The 18156-nt window shown below is 43.1% G+C and overlaps 1 protein-coding gene across 1 annotated transcript in view; it reads right to left on the minus strand.

Moving 5' to 3' along the window:
• AGBL1 (AGBL carboxypeptidase 1) overlaps positions 1 to 18156 on the minus strand; it is a 273101-nt gene that overhangs the window by 169418 nt on the left and 85527 nt on the right. The window contains exon 18 of the mRNA XM_005242455.2: positions 7294 to 7474. Within this exon, the coding sequence (XP_005242512.1) occupies positions 7294 to 7474 (181 nt within the window). The remainder of the gene's footprint in view (positions 1 to 7293; positions 7475 to 18156) is intronic.

The following is an 18156-nucleotide window of genomic DNA, read 5'->3' on the forward strand; positions in this document are numbered from 1 at the left end:
AATCATGAGGTACCTTTACTGTTTAAGAGCTTTACAAAGACTGCATGTGCTTTTGCAATTGGCAACTAAAAGACTAATGAAACAAGGGACAACGCATTAAATACTTCCAGTTCTTGATATGTCCATTAACTAATTAGTTTTCATAGCCATTTAGAAGAGAGATGGTACTGTAATCTCCACTCTATTGGCAAGCAACAACATGGTGCTTTCACAAGAAACCTACAAGCAGGAGAATGAGGTCACAGACTTCAATGTTTAACAAACCCTAGACCCTGTCCATACCAGACTTTCTGCTGCTGGGACTCTTTTGTTCTCTACCAAGGCACACAGACAGTTCTCTGGGTAATTTGTCAAAAACTAGCACTTGTGTTGGTCTATTATCAAGCTGAACACTGAGACAAGCAGTTATAATGCAATAGATCGAATGTACTCTCTGGCCTAAACTCCTGGAAGCACATGAGATATGCTGGAAAATAAAAGGAATGAGAGCAAAGCACCCAAAATTTCAACTATCCAGCTTCTGGGAAACAAAAGCACCAAGCAATAAAGCCAACCACTGACACAAGGCTGGTGCCGAGTCCCATAGACAATGATATCATACAGGCTGCTGTTTTAGAGACAGCCACACAATAAATTAGGTGCGGGTGTTAGAACAACAGCTGGCTGCTAATTAGTCACGGCCCCCCTCAGCAGGGTATCAACAAAGTGGCAGAGAACATCTCTAGTAAATTAAATTTTAAAAAATTCTACTGCAATCACTCCCCCGACAGACCCTTCCTTCATTTCCCCCCTCGGCTTTTTATTTATTGTAATTACTTTAGTAATAAGATTTGTTTCCTTGTTATTATATATATTACTATGCAGAGCAACAACAACAACAAAAAAAATAATAGCTGGGAAGAATTATGTAGCTTATTTATCTCCTTGGCTGTTATTGGGCCACTGGGTGGAGAGAGCGATGAGGTGGGGGCCTGGGAAAAGCAGTAAATAGAAGAGAAAGCATATTCCTCAGGAGCAGAGACGTATGGGGGCATATTTACGAAGGAGGAAACACTGACAATGAGTGAATAGAACTAATAACTCAGGGGGCCCAGCAGCTCTGGCTGATAAGGGAAGGAATAAACAATACTGCATCAGAAGCACTGTCAGAAGGGAGAGTTCTGGGGTGCAGCTGTCTGCAGGCGGATGTTTATCACAGAAGGAACTTGGTTGAAATCGGTGCACCTCTGACAGCACAGAGAGGTACTCAGAAGTGGATGGTGCCGGGCCAGACCCCACTTCTGGCTCCATCAAGAACAGCTGGCAGAAATGAGAGGGGGAAGAATACTGCAGCTTATATCTTATCTCATGCTGTGCACTCACTAGCCACATTTGCTACCCTAAGCTCCCAAATCCATCACTGCCATCTTGGTGGCGGACAACAGAAGCAACACCTGAGGCATCAAAGCAGGAAACATCTAAGAAAACTTCTACTGCACTAGGGGAAATTTAGCCCCCATGTCATGCACACTTCCCAGAGCCATGACCAAGCCAGAACAGATGCTCTGAGAACTGGCATTTTTGTCCTCTCTGAGGTCTTGAGGAAACTATCAGTGCACACAAATATGCCACCTTACAGCGTCCAACATGGAGCACAACCATTATAAAGGAGTAAGGCTTGAATCTTTTACAAAATGCTCTTTTATCCAAGTATACCTTGGCTTCTGCCTATGTCTACCCAACTACTTTGGCATGGTGGTGCCAATTTAGATACAGGGCTTCTGAAGGCAACAGATTCATACAGCACCTGCCAAAGAACAGCAGCGCGCTAGTCCTGTAGTACCTTCCTCTCCTAGAGACAAACTTCCACTGCATTAATTAAAAAAAACATTCCTTTCCTAGCCTTCCCACATCTCTGCACTATCCTTAGAGAAACAAGCACAGATTACCTAGTCTGGAGAGAGCCTTTGGAATGTGTTTGCAGAGTGCATGGCACCAATTTAGTTTTACAAGGCTAGATTCTGAGAATTAAACTTTTTCAATCCCTTGACCGCAGAGAAGCAATAAAGAGAAGCAGGGGAGGAAAGGAGGGGTGTCTGCAGTCACACAGCTTTGTGTGACATCACCTCAAGATTTAATCCTTGAGGATGTGGTTCTGGATCATTAACTGACTCCTTAGACTGGCCATTAGCTTTTTTTTTTTTTTTTCCTGTCCCTGATCAGTTCTGCCTCTTACTGTCTGAAGAACACAATGTCTCAGTGCAGAAGAGTAAGCATTAATATAGGAGATTAAAAAAAAGCCATATATCCAAATAATCTGTTTTGGGTATAGAGACATGTGCGCTTCTGCCCCTTCTCTTAAAAGCATCCTTCAAAAAACAAAGAACCAGGTTCCAGAAAATATGTGGGAGGACACTCATTTTTCGTTTGTAACTTTTGAGGGTGTGCAGAGGAAACCTGTTCTGGAAAGGATTTTAGCGAACATTTCTACCTCTCTATGTCAGTAATTGTCAAAGAAGTAAAGCTTTTCTCTGCTGGATTTGGGAAGGTTATGAACAAAGCCTGATAAGTAAAACAGGATGGAATAAACAGCCTAAATAAAATGGAAGCAAATATCAATGGAGAGATCAGAAACCGAGCACCTCACCTGCCTTACCTTTGAGCAGCAGAAAAGTTTACTCAGCCTGTGTTGTGCGAGGGCAGTTGTAGGAGGGAACAGGGTGTTTTTAAACCAGATAAAGAATAGTCTATGGCTATAATCCAAAATGCAAATCAGGACTTCCTCTTCCTAACTGCTGCTATGGTTACCCCATGGGTTTGAAGAAGTCATGCCGTTTCCAAAATACTCATCTTCCTTTACCAAGAAAAAGACTCGCCGGCTCCCATCTCCACTGATTGGTTCAATTCATTTAAAAATGCATTGAGTTCTTCTCAATGAAAAGCTTCTTTGATTCAATGGGAGGGAGGGAAGAGTGAGAAAAGGGCAAACAGACAAAAAGAAAGAGGAAACATTAAAAGGAAGTAAAGGAAGAGGAAGAAGGTGGCAGTGTAGGAGTGAGACAGGGACTCAGAGAACTGTGATATCGGCCAGTTTGGGATTTATCAGTGGGAAGAGAATTTCTGAATACACAAAATACAGACACTCTATGACCAGTCTGCACATGAAGTATTTTTTAAAACAAAAATCACTTCCCCAGGAGCTTCCACTTCTCAAATGATCAATGATCTTGCAAGGCCAATCATTTTTAATTTAATACTTCTGGGAACTGGGGGAGAGGGGAACCTTCATCAAACAGGCACAGTTGGCAAGCATCAAGTGTTAGCATTTGGCATCATTTATTACTGTTGTTTATAGTGATATAAATTAGGTTATAGTGATATAATTAATAACCCTAAATTTGGGTGTAATAAATAGCAATATTTATCTAGAACTGCAGTGTCTAGAGAAGTCCAGCCAAACCCACAAAGCATTGAATAGAATGTTGTGACTGTGAGCACACACGTGGGAATGCCAGGTGCGGTGTAGATGGCTTGCAGGTCTGAGCAGATGCAGGGAACAGCTGCGTGAACAAGCTGCTGACAGGAGGATGCACAGCAGGTGCACACAGGACAGCATATGAGCACATCAAAACTTAGCATGCAACTGCACAGGCATGCATGAGCCCACACACAACTCAGTGCTCAATTGCGTGATGAGTTTGTGTGGAACACTGTTGACAGCAAAAAGCGTTCTGTTTCTTTGTAAAAAAACTCTTTTCTTGCTACTATAATTTGGGGTTTTTTACAAGTTCCCACACTGAACCCTGCTTTCCAGGTTTTATACAACTGTGACTATAACTGACCTAGTTTCAGGCTGCAAAGATTTCTGCTGAACAGATAAACTTTTTAAAAAAGCAGTTCAAAAAGTTTCACCAAAGGCTACGCTGCACCATTCCTCATAAATCTAGAGTTATCAGAGAACAGTATTTTTCCACATTCTACAAGTTAAAAACAAGCTTAATAGTTAAAACGACAAGTAGGTCTAGATTGAAGAGAAAATGCTCCCCATATGCATACCTCAGTCTTGATTTCAAACTGCTCAAAGGTAACGGTATGTCATTAGCTCATTCTCTAGAGAAAACTCAGTCAAAAGGAGGGGGTAGTGACCAAGGTCTCATAGTCCATTGATAGCAGAGCCAGGAACAAAGCACCTCTCGCTCACTCACTGCATTTTATTGTCACTTTCATAATGAAAATGATACTCTTCTTCATAGATTCTCCAACACTTAATAGAGATTAATTCCTTTTAAAGCTTTCCTGTTTTATTATGATTGGTTTAGTTTAAAAAGGGGCTACAGGTATGGTGAAGGTGGTGAGCCATAATTAAAACCAATGCTTACTATTTTGGAATCTCACAGAACAACTTGTACAAAATAAAGTCAGGCTGCAAGGATACTGTCTGTTAAGTATACGGCTGTCACTTCAAACTGACTTACACTACTTTTCTGGGACATTTAGATATTAAATACAAGGAAAAAATAGTCTTAAGAAACAAAATTAAAATACACATAACAAAATATACATAAAATACAGCATAACAGGTCAGACCACAGGTCTATATGAGGCAGCATCCCATCAGCAGCAGTGGACAAAAACCAGCCTTTGGCAGAAAGTGTAAGATTAACTCTATGAGAAGCAGTATCTATTATTTAATTTAAAATATATAGCCATTGTCAGATGAGCTGAATATTATTTGACAGACCCTACACCTGAGTGCTGTTCAGGATGGAGCAGCACACTCAGCCACACACAGCAACATAATTGTTCACGAATTCTTTCTGGAAGCTTTCTTTTTGGCAGTGATCTATATTTTTATGTGATGACAACCCCACTCATACATGCACGTTTGCATAACCGCTACCTTCATTTAGGACCAGTAACGGGGCTACAAGTCTCTTCATCGCTGACAGACAGGAACGGATTTGCAGAGCACTGACTGAAGTGAAAGGGAGGGTAGAAAGCTGCTTCCCAGCTCAGCCACGCACAGCCAGAGCATAATCGTATTCCTGCAGTCCTATCTGGTGTTAGAAGAACATTCTCCCCATGTAACTTTCAGATCACATTAACCAAAGCAAATACCAAGGCCCTGATCATCTCGTTGCTGCACGAGGCTCCCAAAGCGCGATCGGGTGGTACCCTGCTGGGATGAGCACTCTTCCACCGAGCTGCGCCTGCAGCAGGGAGCCAGCTGGGGAAGGGGCACAGCTGGGCTGTGGGAAGAAATCCTTTGTAACCACGCACTGGCATTGGTCTCCGTGATGAGCAGGGAAGGTATGTGCACCCCAACACACAGGGCTGGGGAGGACGGAGAGTAAGGAGATTCAAAGAACCATCAACAAAAAAGAATACAGCTTTTTCTTAAAGAAAGCAACAGAGGCACCGAAACAGAAGAAATCCTTATTTCACAACAAGAGATAAGATCACCAGTTACCACATGTAAGTATCCCCAGTGTCCAGCACAGAGCCAGGATATTTGTTGGCCTGGATAGTGGATTTGATGTATTCAGTACATCTAGCCTTCAACAGGTGGGAGGTGTGAGAGCACAGCAACTTGCATAAAACTAGGAAGTTCCCCTGCTCCCATCTTTGGCAAGGCTTACCAAACTTTTTAACCCATCACCAGATTTAACTACAGTTTAAGCTCATCTGCACCAGGGAAGGCAAAATAACTTCCAGCGTGACATGAGCTCAGGCAGTACACTTTGTCCAGGTGTCACAGAGAGCCAAGTCCTCCCCTCCTGAGGGTCCCTTCTCTGCTACACTTGCTCCTGACAGCTGGAGAAAAAAGGTCAGACATTCCCTCCAGTCCTCCATCTGCTGGAAACTTTAATTAAGTGCAGTGAAAGGAAAAAAAGAAGAGGGGAAAAAAAGCCACAACCTTTCTTTTTTTGCTTCTGCTGTCTGGAAGGATCAAGGAAGCATTTGGTGTCAGCAGAGGCTTCGAATACTCTGGAGCAGTATCCAGCTACTCTGAACAGTCCTCCCAGACTACAGATATGCTCGAGTCCTGGGGAGCGTAGCAGCACAAAAGCTATGACTCTTCATAGTCACAGACTAGAGACTGTCAGAAAAGCCCTGGCTGCTCTCTGCTGAGCCACTTACCCCAAAATGAAATGAATTAGTTTAGAACCAAACTCAACTCATTTGTCGCTCAGGACTGTTCTGTTTCTGCAGCTCTCAATCTGCAGTCTAACCCAAAAGCAGATGGGAGAGCATAGCGTAAGAAAAGTTGTTCCTCTACACTTTGCTGTGTGTTTCAGTGCTTCTCTAAGCCAATCTTTCACCTTGGGGATTTGTCATGTTTTCCACTGCAGCAAGCCAGGAACACAGCTGTTACAAAACCTGCAAGACCTTATCACCAGGTCAAAATGCACATCTCGCCAGCTACCAGTGGGATGTGAGCATAATGTCCTGCCAGTGCATCAGAGGCAGGAATGACAGTTATTAACTTACAGCCACTCCACAAACACCCAATGAGGTGAACAAACTCCACTGTCCACAGAGACACTGGAGATTTTTTTCCAGTGAAGTGCAAGCCTACTTTATCTTAGTGCAATCTGCAAGCCTTCAGAGGGAATTCCTTTCACTGGCTGCATAGCAATAATTATTTCATGTCATTGTATTAGGAGCAGAGTTATAATTTTCCCACTCATGTACAGGGATAGGGATGTCAATTTAGTGTGGGTGGGTAGGGATGGTATAAGGCTAAGAATACAAGAAGGAATCAGTATTTTCCAAGCTCAGATTCAGTATCTCTTAGGAAACATGTGGGAGGGAAGACTGAAAAGGAGGTGGGAGAAGGAGGGAGCTTCACTACAGGGAAATATTTCCATGAAAATGTGAAAATTTAATAGATCCTTACTCATCTTCCCCCTGCACCGGGCTATACAAAGCATTAATTAAAGCCAGTTATTCCCAAGCATATCTGTCTTGCAGGTGTAGTCTGCCCTGCTCCTTTAGCAGAATAGTAGGCCTCCATTTATCAAGAAAGATCTAGTTTCTCTGGCACCACTAATACTCCATCCAGGCAATTGAGACATCTTATGGCCTTATACAGCACAGAATCACGTACATCTGACAAATGCAAGACAGCACACTGGCCTGTATCTCAGATTCACATTTTCCATACAGGATCGGTAACAGGGTGAATGAGACACAAGACAAAGGGCAATCTACTGACCCATAACATTGAAAATGAGACCTGCTACGCGCCCAGGGGTAACACCTGCAGACAAACCCAGCAAAAGCCCAGGATAAGCATATGTCACAACTCACTTGCCATTGATGACTCCATCAGGATTAAGCATGGGGACAATCTTGAAAATGAAACATTTCCGCAGGAGGTCAGCAATGGGATCACTGCTCACAAGGAACTCCAGGGTCCCCTTCATTACCCAACTGGCATTGCTTTCACCAGGATGAACACGGGCAGTGAGAAACACATAAGGACGATTGCCTGTAAAACATAAAAAAAAACCCAAAAATAAAGCCAACCCTAGACAGGACTTCTCTTTGAATAATATCTTTGCAAGTGGGTTTTATTCCTTTTTAATTAAGTTAATAACCCAAGATGTATTTTAGGGAAAATAAATCTCTAAACGGTCCAGCCATTTACCAAAGGTGCTATTTGCCAGTTGATCCCAGGTTTGGTCCTCAGAACCAGCATGTGCTACTTTTACCCCTATCCCTCTGCTTGTTCATTCTATGACATCTTACAGATATTTACATATACCATTTTGCATGTGCCTGTGCAAATTACTGCCTCTCAAAATGGCACCAGCATACTTTCTGACAATTCTTGAAAGTTCGATCTTATCAGACTTCACTAAGGTTTAAAAGGCAGCTAGAAATTATTTAATTTCCTGAGGTCCTGCTCCATTTTCAGTGTTTCACCATTAACAACTGAGAACTTTCCAAATCTCTAAGCAGATCTGTCAACCCATAAGTGTTTCAAGGACATGCAAGCTATCTGATCTCTGTCAGTAACCTGTGTTTTAGGGTTGGAATCATAACTAATCAAGTTAAACTGATGTAATTAAAGAAAATTTATGAATGAATGAACGAGACAAGTGGCAGAGGTAGAGTACTCAAAACTAACCATCATTTTGTATCCATCCAACGAAACGTAGAAATAACGCAGATAGCCAAAGCAGGCTGTTACTTTTTGTGGAAAGACAGCTTTCAGTTTTATAGAATACAGGTGCACGCTCATATTTGCAACACTGATTTTTCAGAAGTTGCATCTAGAAGAGTTTGACTGTTTCTAGCAATACATTTGGTATGGGAGACATAAGCTGTGGGAATTTAGGGTAAGAGAGAGGATTTGGGGGGCTGTGTGGATTTTTATTTTTTTTAATAATCAAAGTCTTACTAACAGTTAATTGATAAGCTCTACTGAACCTGTTTCAAAGTAGACTTGCAAATTAACAGAGAAAGTTTCCTTGTTATCAGATATGCTATTTGCTTTTCCTGTGGAAAAAGCACCCACATTTGGTCTAGTTGTAAGTCTCCAAAAACTTTCAGTATACATATGCTTATAAAAGACCAAGTTTGACAGCAGATTCTTTGAAGATCCCATCTGTGCTAAGCGTACTCCAAGGATGGGCCAAGGAAACAGGAGTAGGCAGAGGGAGACACCTGTCAGACGCAGAAAATAAAGGGAAAGGACAAAGCAATTTTCTGTCTTAAAATGATCCTTTTGTGAGCATTCACGATCTCAACCCCACAGACTTCAGTGGAAACCATTATCTGTCAGGGCATCACAGCGATGCCAGGATAGCTTTGTCCTGCTCTAGCAGGTAACATCAGAGCCTGTGCGAGTTGGGTGACCCCAACTGACAGCCTTGGGAGTCGTAACAGGACAAAAAACAGAACCAAAGGCATTAGCAGTGTGCATGTAAACAAACGCTGAATTGGCAAGTTATACGTCTTCGCCCTTAGCTCCCAAACCTGTCCTTCAGTTTCCAAATGCTTTACAAACCATTAATCAATTAATGTCGAAACAGGGAGGTAGAACGCTGTGCTGGAAAATACAGATGTTATTAAAGATCTGTTTAGTGATTTGTCTGACAAAGGCTGTGTCTGAGCTCCGAGAATACAGGTGAAACGTCTCATTTCACAGTCAAACAAGGAACAAAACCTAACTTTTCTCCTTAACTGTATATTCTGTACAGTTCTGCTCAATATGTACATTACAGTACAATTTAGTTACATCTTTCAGGGATGCACTCAGATTTGGAAACAATCCCCCCTCGACGCCTCCGCGCTTCCTTGCTTTCCTCCTAAGCAGTTGGTGCATGCTAACAGAATGAACTGCACTCTCAGCTCAAAGAGCTCACACAGAACAGTCATATTCTGGTCCAGTAAAGCAACTGGAGCTCTGTTTCTCAATAGCCATACATTAGTCTTTTATCACTCTTACTCCTTTACCTTACTGTGAGACTAGTATATTTTGTGTGCCTATGGCACTTCTGTATTGCAAAAGATTCCTTTTGTGGACTACAAAACTGTGGAACTACTAGCCTTTCTGGGTTTTTTCTTTTTCCAAAACTGGAGTACACAACTTCTATTCTGGCCCAGCTAGTTGTGTGTTATGGTCTACCTTAGTAATGCTCTCAAATAGCAACAAGCAAAAAAATAGCTTTCATGAAGACATGAGCTGCATTTTGCCATTTCCAAACATTTTCTTCTTTCTCCCATCACACCATGATTTAGTGCTGTTTTGCAGGCTCATTGCTGAGCTAAACTTATGGGACTGTACTGTTGTAGCTGAGAATGAGGCTCTTGAGGACTCCTAATGGACAGCAGCTGTAAATAGCACAAAGCAAAACAAAATGTGTTCTCTTTTGCAATTGATGAATACAGCTTTAACAACTCTTATCTCTTCTATATATTGAGAGAGAGAGCACGGGTTCTTGAAAGCTTCTTTCCTCAGTGAAAATAAGAAAAAAGAAACTCTAAACAAGGACTTTCTCATCTCAGAAACCCAGGAAAGTTTGCCATAATTCTGCTGATTGCAAAGAGTATGGGACTGACACAGACCTGAGTTCTGTTCTTCCTCTCAAGGCTGATCACAGTCAAGTTTGTCTTAGATTCAATGTCAGAAAAGCTTCTGGAGTTTCCAGATCTTAAAACCCAGGAAATGGGGGGTGGGGAAGAGACCAGACAGAGATCATCTACATTGTTTCTCTATGGGTGACGATGGAGGGGCCCATAGCCTGTAGGTCCAGTCCAGGAAATCTACTCCAGTTAAAGCTTCCTTTAAAAGCTCCCCTTCTGACAAGCACATCCGCAGCTCTGACATCCCATCCACAAAAGAGTTGTAACAAAGGTACGTACCAGTGAGGAAACCACAGAGCTTGTTAATGGCCTGTCCCTTCACGGAAGCCATCACAGCCAAACCCCACATTGTGCTCCCCCAAACTGCACCCAGCATGGAGGCTAATGAAGCAGTAAATAGAGCAAAGAGCTGATGACATGGCCATAAAACTTGCTACCCTTGAAACACCTGGGAAACAAAGATTTAACTCTGTGGCAGGCAGGAGTCATTCAATCAGCATCTCCAGTTACTAATCGGCCTTGATATTATTGTGATAACTGGGATAAACATTAGAACTCGTGAAAGTAGCGGACAGGAGCACCAGGCAGCCATACTCAGTACTCCCAGCCGGCAAGCACCAGTCAAGATTTCTGCACTCAGCTAATCTGTTTCACTTCATTCCTGACTTCCAACACTCCCGTGACAGCAGTCCTGACCAGACCACCTCAAGTGTTACCCAGCATAGCTTACTGGCTTACACCGGTGCCCTGCTGCCCTTCTCTCTGTGTTGTTTCAGAGTCCCTTGTACTACCCTCCCATACCCTACTGCACCTAACCTCAGTACACACAATCACAAGCTTTCTCGTATGCATCATTCCAGGGTCAGAATTGAGCTTAAGTCTTCAAAATCCTCAGGCTGACACTTAGGCAGATCCTCCCCAAGTTCTGGGGAAGCTGCCAGCAAGCTTAGGTCAGCCATTTATCTCTGCAGAGCCCACATGACACATAACCTTCTCTGGGAATGTAAATAATAAAAAGAGAAAGCAGAGGAACCTTTTCATGCTACATAAAGCCTTATGCAACAGATCATGTCTTCTTACACTGTGTTACATGTCGACATGCCCAGAATGTAACGTGGCACCAACAGTACCCAAGGTGAGAGATTAAAGCATCACTGATTCCTCTGGCAACACTTTGCGCAAAACCCCTTTGAGTAGTAATTCGACTAACGTATCACCTGCTTCCCATGTCCACTTGTCTTTGACTGTGGATATATGCATGAAAATAAGAGCTTTGTTCTTCCAGGTCTGCTAACTTGCTGCTTAAACTCCTGCCTGTTATAAGGATCCACCTCTAGTCATGTCATCACCAAGGTTCACTAAGAGGTGACTTTGATGTCACTAATCATGACATCAGTTGGGGAAAGAGCAGCCTGAAAGAAATGAACAAAACCCCATTAACACAGCAGTGTCCCTCATCAAGAGGAGCACAGAAAGGAAATGAAATGCAGTTCCAGATGCCCTGACCTGGGCCGATGTTCTAAATTATTTCAAGCTGAGATTTGAGCTATGCCATTTGTAAAGGGACAGGGCACTGAAACAACACAGGGCTAGGATTTTGTAAGGAGCCAGAGGGAATTATATACACAGCATGTGAGAAATTCAACCTAGATCCAGGTCTTGACTGGAATTTTTCTGGCTGTGCTTCTGCACACCCCTCTTCCCTTTACCCAAGCCCAGCACCATTAAGACATAGAATTATTTTATTCCCTTTTGCCTAAATACAGCATGACTTTATGATGAACATTACGTAAATTGAAGGGTCAAGTTTACCCCAGGACATAGTATACAGAAACTGAGAAAGGTGAACTCTCCTTCCAACTTAGTTGTGGCCACTAACAGGGTATTCTGCGAGTCAAACGATGGGTAAACAGGAGGAGCAACACGTAGCTCTTCCACATGTCACAGCTGCATCCCGTCCTGGATACATCTGATACGCCCAAGGCTGCATAGTCATGCAAAGTCAAAGAGAACACAGGATATGGTGTGACGTACAAAGAATATATTACAGTATCTTTGTAAAAAGCATCAAATACTGAAATCACAGAAAACACAAGACTGACCTGAGCCAGAATCTGTGTCAGACACTTTACCCTCCTCCTAAAACTTCCAATAGTTGTCAGTCTTCCAGTTGACTTAAGACAGAGTAATTCTTTACCCATCTCCCCCCACCCCAACATTGCTGTCTCCTTGCTGACCCTGCTTTTGGTTAAATGCTCCAAAGAGCAGACACATCTTAAGACAGAGGCAAAATACACAGTCTGGCAGGACCAGCTGTTATTTTTCAGAATTATCAATGAGCTATTCCCTTCTTAAATAAGCCTATATTATATGCATTATTACTGTTAGCTATGGCAAAGAAGTGAACGTTACAAATTGCCTCAGCTGCCTGTTCTCTACCTTCATAGCTTGATGGGGGAGTTTCAGGCTCCAAGTTGCTTGGCAACCTCCTTTTGTGCATGTGTTTTATGAATTCATTCACCTCTGAATCAGAGATGATCAGGGACCTGAACATGGGTACAGCCTGCCCAGCCTCGGTGCAGCTTGACATCCTGCTATCCGTGGTTCTTAATTCCAGGAAATCGGTAAGCAAATTGTCAAGCCCATTTTGGGCAGACTGTAAAACCCCAAGCTCTGAGGGCAGTAGGAACCACCCCTATTATTTAGTGTGACCTTATGTACAACTGAGGCCAAAGGAAACCCATGTGAACTAATTCCAGTTCAAATCAAAAGGTGCCTCTTGCTGAAGATTGGGGAAGAAACAAATCCTGTATTCAAAACTTGCTCCCATGGAAACTCTACTATAACTTTTTGGAAACTGTCTCAGTTTATAACTAACATTTCCATCCTAAGCAAGCATCTATACCTGAATTAATCTAGCTGAAATTTCCAGTCACTGCATTATGATCCATTTTTGGATACGCCAGCTCAACATTCACCGGCGTATCCTGCCCCGCTCCGCACACCCCCTGAACTGCTCCGATAGCATCCAGCTTCAAACTGAAACCATCTAGCTGTTGCTGTCTACCTTATTAGACTGCTAATGTGAGCAACCTTGCACTTACACCGAGCAGAGGGTTCTCTCCCCAGCGCACTCCCAGGAGCACGGGCTGCTGCCGCCGGCACTGCTGGGAGCACCGGGCACGGCCTGCAGCCCGCACCGGGGCGGCCGCCTGCTCCCACCGCAGCCCTGCCTGGGCTGCGGGTGCAGAGCTTATAGGGGCCGTGGCTTTCTGCTGGGTGGATGCCATTGCTCCCTGGTGGATGCCATTGCTCCCTGGTGGATGCCATTGCTCCCTGGTGGAGCTGGCAGAGCCCCAGCCCTTCCTGCACACCCTCCCATGCCAGCCGCCCCGCCAGGCCCCGTCTGCCAGTGCTCCCCAAGGGCTTTTATAGGTGTGGGCGGCTTGGCTGCCATCACTCCTGGCCCTCTCCTCAGCTGCTGTCGTGTGAGCTGCTGACTTCTGGCAGGTCTCTTGGCTCCCCTGAGGTTCCCCAGCCCAGGACCCCCTCCATGCACCATGCTGGGGCGCACCACCACGAATCATGCCAGCACCAGAGCTGCTCGCCTCAGCTGGGGAGTAGCATTGGTTACACCACCTTTAAATCTCCTGCCATTTCTCCTGGCCCTGCCCAGGCCCCCTCAGCTGCTCCTGCAGGAACTGTGGGCTCCTGGTAGGTCTCTGCGCTCCCCTTAGCCAGATTCTAAGGGAATCAAATCAAGATGGGGGACAGCTGGTTAGGAAGAAGTACTGCCAAGAAGGATCAGGGGATTACAGCAGATGAGTTAGTGATGCAAAGCAGTCCCAAATATGGCAGCTCTCCTGGGACGAGCTACAGGCAAGGTCACAGCTAGGACAAGGAACGTTGTTACTTTGCTCTGCTCAACCCAACGAACAAAAAAAATAGCGGTAGTGCTGTGCTTACTGCTGGCCACCATAGTTTAAAAATTAAGGCAATGAAAATTGAAGAGGTCATTAAGAATAATAAAAAATGCAGAAGTCATAAGTTATGAAGAAAAATTGGAGAAAATGGGTTTTAAACTCAGAAAGGAAAGACGAACAGAGGAAGGAGATAGCCTTTACATTGCAAAAGGCTGCTAGAAAGAGACAACAATCAGATGTTCTCACTGTTCACTGGGACTAGGTTGCACTAAAAAAAATACGAATTACTGTCTATCAGGTAAGTCAAACTGTAGGGACTTGACTGCCTTCATTGGCATGCCCACATATTCATTTTATCTTCTGCTAGGTCCTTATTCATAAGGTCCTACAACAAGCCACTCTGCCACAGTGCCCAGAACAGTGTCAGTACGAGGCCTATGGCCACCTAGGTCATTCTAGCTACCCCTTTAGAAATTTCGTCCAAGATTCCCCTCTAGTCTTCTGAAATTACCTCTGTGTCTGAGAGCTGATGGAATCCAGTCCACAGGGCACCTCAGCCATCTCCTTTGATCTCCTTGATGCAACGTGTCTGATTACTACTTAATGTTAGCCACTTTAAAGTATGTTAAATATTAGCCACTAACTAGCAACTAATCAGAAATATTTCATCATCATGATATTTTGTCATCACTTGGGCTTCTTCCCACATAGGGATCTGAAACATTTATGGAAAGTTCTGTCTTGCCTGCTCAGTTCGTGACAGTCCTGCTACTTTAAAATTTCTGTAATATAATTACCGGGATTCCTTTCATTAGTAACTATCTTCCAAAGCCCCTCTATTATCCTTAAGTCTACCAGCTCCCAGCTCCTCTGTAGGTACCCTGATAAAGAGGTTAGAAGCAAACACTAGGATCAGCTCCAAGAGTCCTCCCAACAGATTAACTAGCTAGTTGATGTAAGGAGCTCCAGATTATCTATCAATGGCAGGCAAGGATCTATCATCCCCTGCTTCTATAACATGCACATTATGGCCTTAATTTGTTCTATGGCAGCATGCAATTTCAGATACCCAAGTATTTGGTCCTGCCATGGCCTGACTATCAATCTGTATGTTTTTCAGCCAGTGTGGAAGGAACACAGATTGCCTTGCCGAGACTCAAGACTTCTGAGACATGTTAAGTAGGGAAAAAACCAAAATTTTTCAAGTTAGGTACATGTGTGACTCTTTTACCTTCTGGGTTTTTCATATAAAGGTAACAAACACTGGCCCAAGAAAAGAACCAGTCAGTGGATGCTCAGAAGACTGGAAGACACTGGAGCAGAGGTCCATCAAAACTGACTACACAGTGTTCTTATTCAGTATGATTAGAGAAGTGGCAGCATTGCCCCGGACTGTCCCATGCCCAAAAGAAGGTGCAGGCAGGAAAGAAGTGCAGACATCTGCAGAATAACTTGTGTACAGGCAGAGTGCAGAGATCCATAGAGCTATGAAATCCATGGGCTCCTTTCTGCGAGAAGGATTTCGCCTGAAATTAAATCAGGCAGGAGGAGCAGGCTGAAAAAGCTTCCATTGTCATAAAAATATCTCCCTGGGTAATCCACAGTGATGGAAAAAGGAAACTCTGATAATTTATGTGACAGTTTAATGGGATTTTGGTGACACACGATACTTTAGAAAGAATTTGCACAAATAGGACAGACAGGACTTTAATAAGGCTTCAGCTCCAAAACAGCAATATTTTCACCCCTTGCTTTTACATTTAATTCTATATACCCACCACGAACTCACAGCCCATCTATCTCATTTGCAAGGCACATTTCCACACTGTAAGAGCAAGAACTCTGCACTTTTTAGTTACGTCCCTAGCCAGAGAGACCTCTGAGTATCTGATCCCTAAAGGGATCAAGCTGACTTTGCACCTAGAGGGCAGAGCATCACTGAGCTGTGAATTTTGAGGCATGAACTGCCCTCCAGCCATGTCCCCAGTTCTGCGGATGGCATTAATAGCTTCTATACAGAAATGAAGGGCAGCAGATGGACAGTCTGCAGCAGGAGTTGATTGCAGAGGGGATGCCCCCAGAGCACACTCTAGGAGTAAATGGCTTTCACACTGTGAGTAATGTCTGGACCCACATCTCCTGCTTATGAGATACAGCCTTTACCCCAGTGTAATACCCCATACCCTTCACTGCCATCACTTTGAGAACAGGCACAGCAGCAACAGGAATTGCTTAGAGTACTAAACTAGGGTGAAGCCAGGGTTAATGGGATGTAACTTCACAAAGGAACATTTAGGCTGAATATCAGTGAGTTATATTGAAGAGTCTCCCCTGTGGAGAGGTAGAAGTTAACATTAAAACCACATTGCCCAGAGCACAAGAAGCCATTCTGTACACAACAATCTTGCACTAGCTGGGGACAAATATAACCCAACAGGCATTTGTTTTCTTTGCTAATTTCAATGGTTCCAGTTCTGAAGCCCTTGTTTTTCTGAAAAAACTCCTTCTAGAAACCTAGGTAGGAGAGGAATGATAAAAAACTGTGTGAAGATCTCAATATTTTTCCCAGTCCTTCTGCAACTGCAGCAAGCTAAGATCAACCTAGGACCTGCACTGGGGCCTGTTAGCCCTAAAATGGGCATGGAAAACGGAGAACCTGTCAGTGTTTTTTTCATCACTGGGAATAATAGCCAAATTTAACAGGAAAATAAATTAACTGCTGTGTAGTCCTTCAAGGTTTCCTGCTCTACAAAAGACAAATTCTATACTAAAGAGTTCTTTTGCCCATAAACTGTCTATACAGAACAGATTTAAAACACAACTAATGCCACCTACGGCATAAAGCAATGTTTATTCTTAAATATGTGCTGTGTCTTTAAGAGGCACAGATCCATCTCTGCCTCTGACTTGAGGTCTTCCTCAGGGAATGACTTGTAAGAAATAAAATATATTAAAAGGAAGTGCAATCAGAGGCTTTCATTATCAAAGGGATAAAATATCAATTTTTGTTACGATAAAAAGCATCAGATTGGCTCTGATGGGAAAAATTAAATTCTTATTCTTCACTTGATTTGATATTTATCACTCCATTGCTCCAGAAATATCCTGGCAGGGAATGTTTCTTAAAAATTTTCTCCTGCAGTAAGCAAGCTATGAGAGTTTTAGCTTGTATGTTTTGTTACGTATGGAAAACTCAGGAGAAAAAGGAAAGAAAGCAGACAAGTCGACAAAAGACACCGTCTAGCAATTCACTGTGTCAACAACTTCACAGTAAAGGCCCTTCTGCAGGTGCACCTCGTTTGTGGCATCACTAAATTGACTTTTACATCATTGCTGTCCAAGTCTATCCTAAAGTTTAAAACTGCATTTCACAGAGCTGACCCCAAAGGAAATTCTCTCTTTCTACAGACAAGAAATTGATAAGGTAAAACTGTCTCCCACTTTTGAATAATGAATCTTGTCTTGGTGACAAGTTCTTAGCTGAACTCCCCAAACAACTAGGCAAGAGAATGCAAATAAGGGAGCAACATAAAAGCTCTTTCAATTGAATCATCATGACAGCAAAACTGATATTGGCCCAATGATCTTGTATCACGACATAAGCAGCACCACTTTTAATCTTCTAGACTATGTGACACGTTGTGTAAAAGACGCAAAGTAGAGTTGGACTAAACTGAAAGTATTTAACAGCAGAATGACACAGAAATATCTTTAAACTAGAAAACTATCCTACTGTCCACCCCTGAATGGTACAGCTTCCTGCCTACTTTAGCCTTGACAAGAAGCCTACTTCTATGTATAAGGTTTTATTTTGATAAAGACCAAAGCGGGAGGCACCAGCACTTCATGTCTACAACATGATAAATGGAACTTCTTTTTTTTTTTTAATTCATACCAGTAGCAGATCTAGTATAGGTGGCAGGTCCTAATCTCTATTTCCCTACGGCCCTCCAGTACCGTCAAAACAACACAGTGTTTTAACATCTTGTGTTCAAATCTCAGATCAAGAGCTCACATTAGTTGTTTAGGCCATAAGTAGAACATAAGTTTCCCAAGGAAACTAATAGAGATGAACATTGAAGTTCATAAGCAAGCTCATACTGTATTATTTTCAAGCAGTTCTACTACTGAAATACCCTGAGGATGAAGAAAGAAT

The sequence above is a fragment of the Falco peregrinus genome, chromosome 1 (assembly GCF_023634155.1).
Source record: "Falco peregrinus isolate bFalPer1 chromosome 1, bFalPer1.pri, whole genome shotgun sequence".
Lineage (NCBI taxonomy): Eukaryota > Metazoa > Chordata > Aves > Falconiformes > Falconidae > Falco > Falco peregrinus.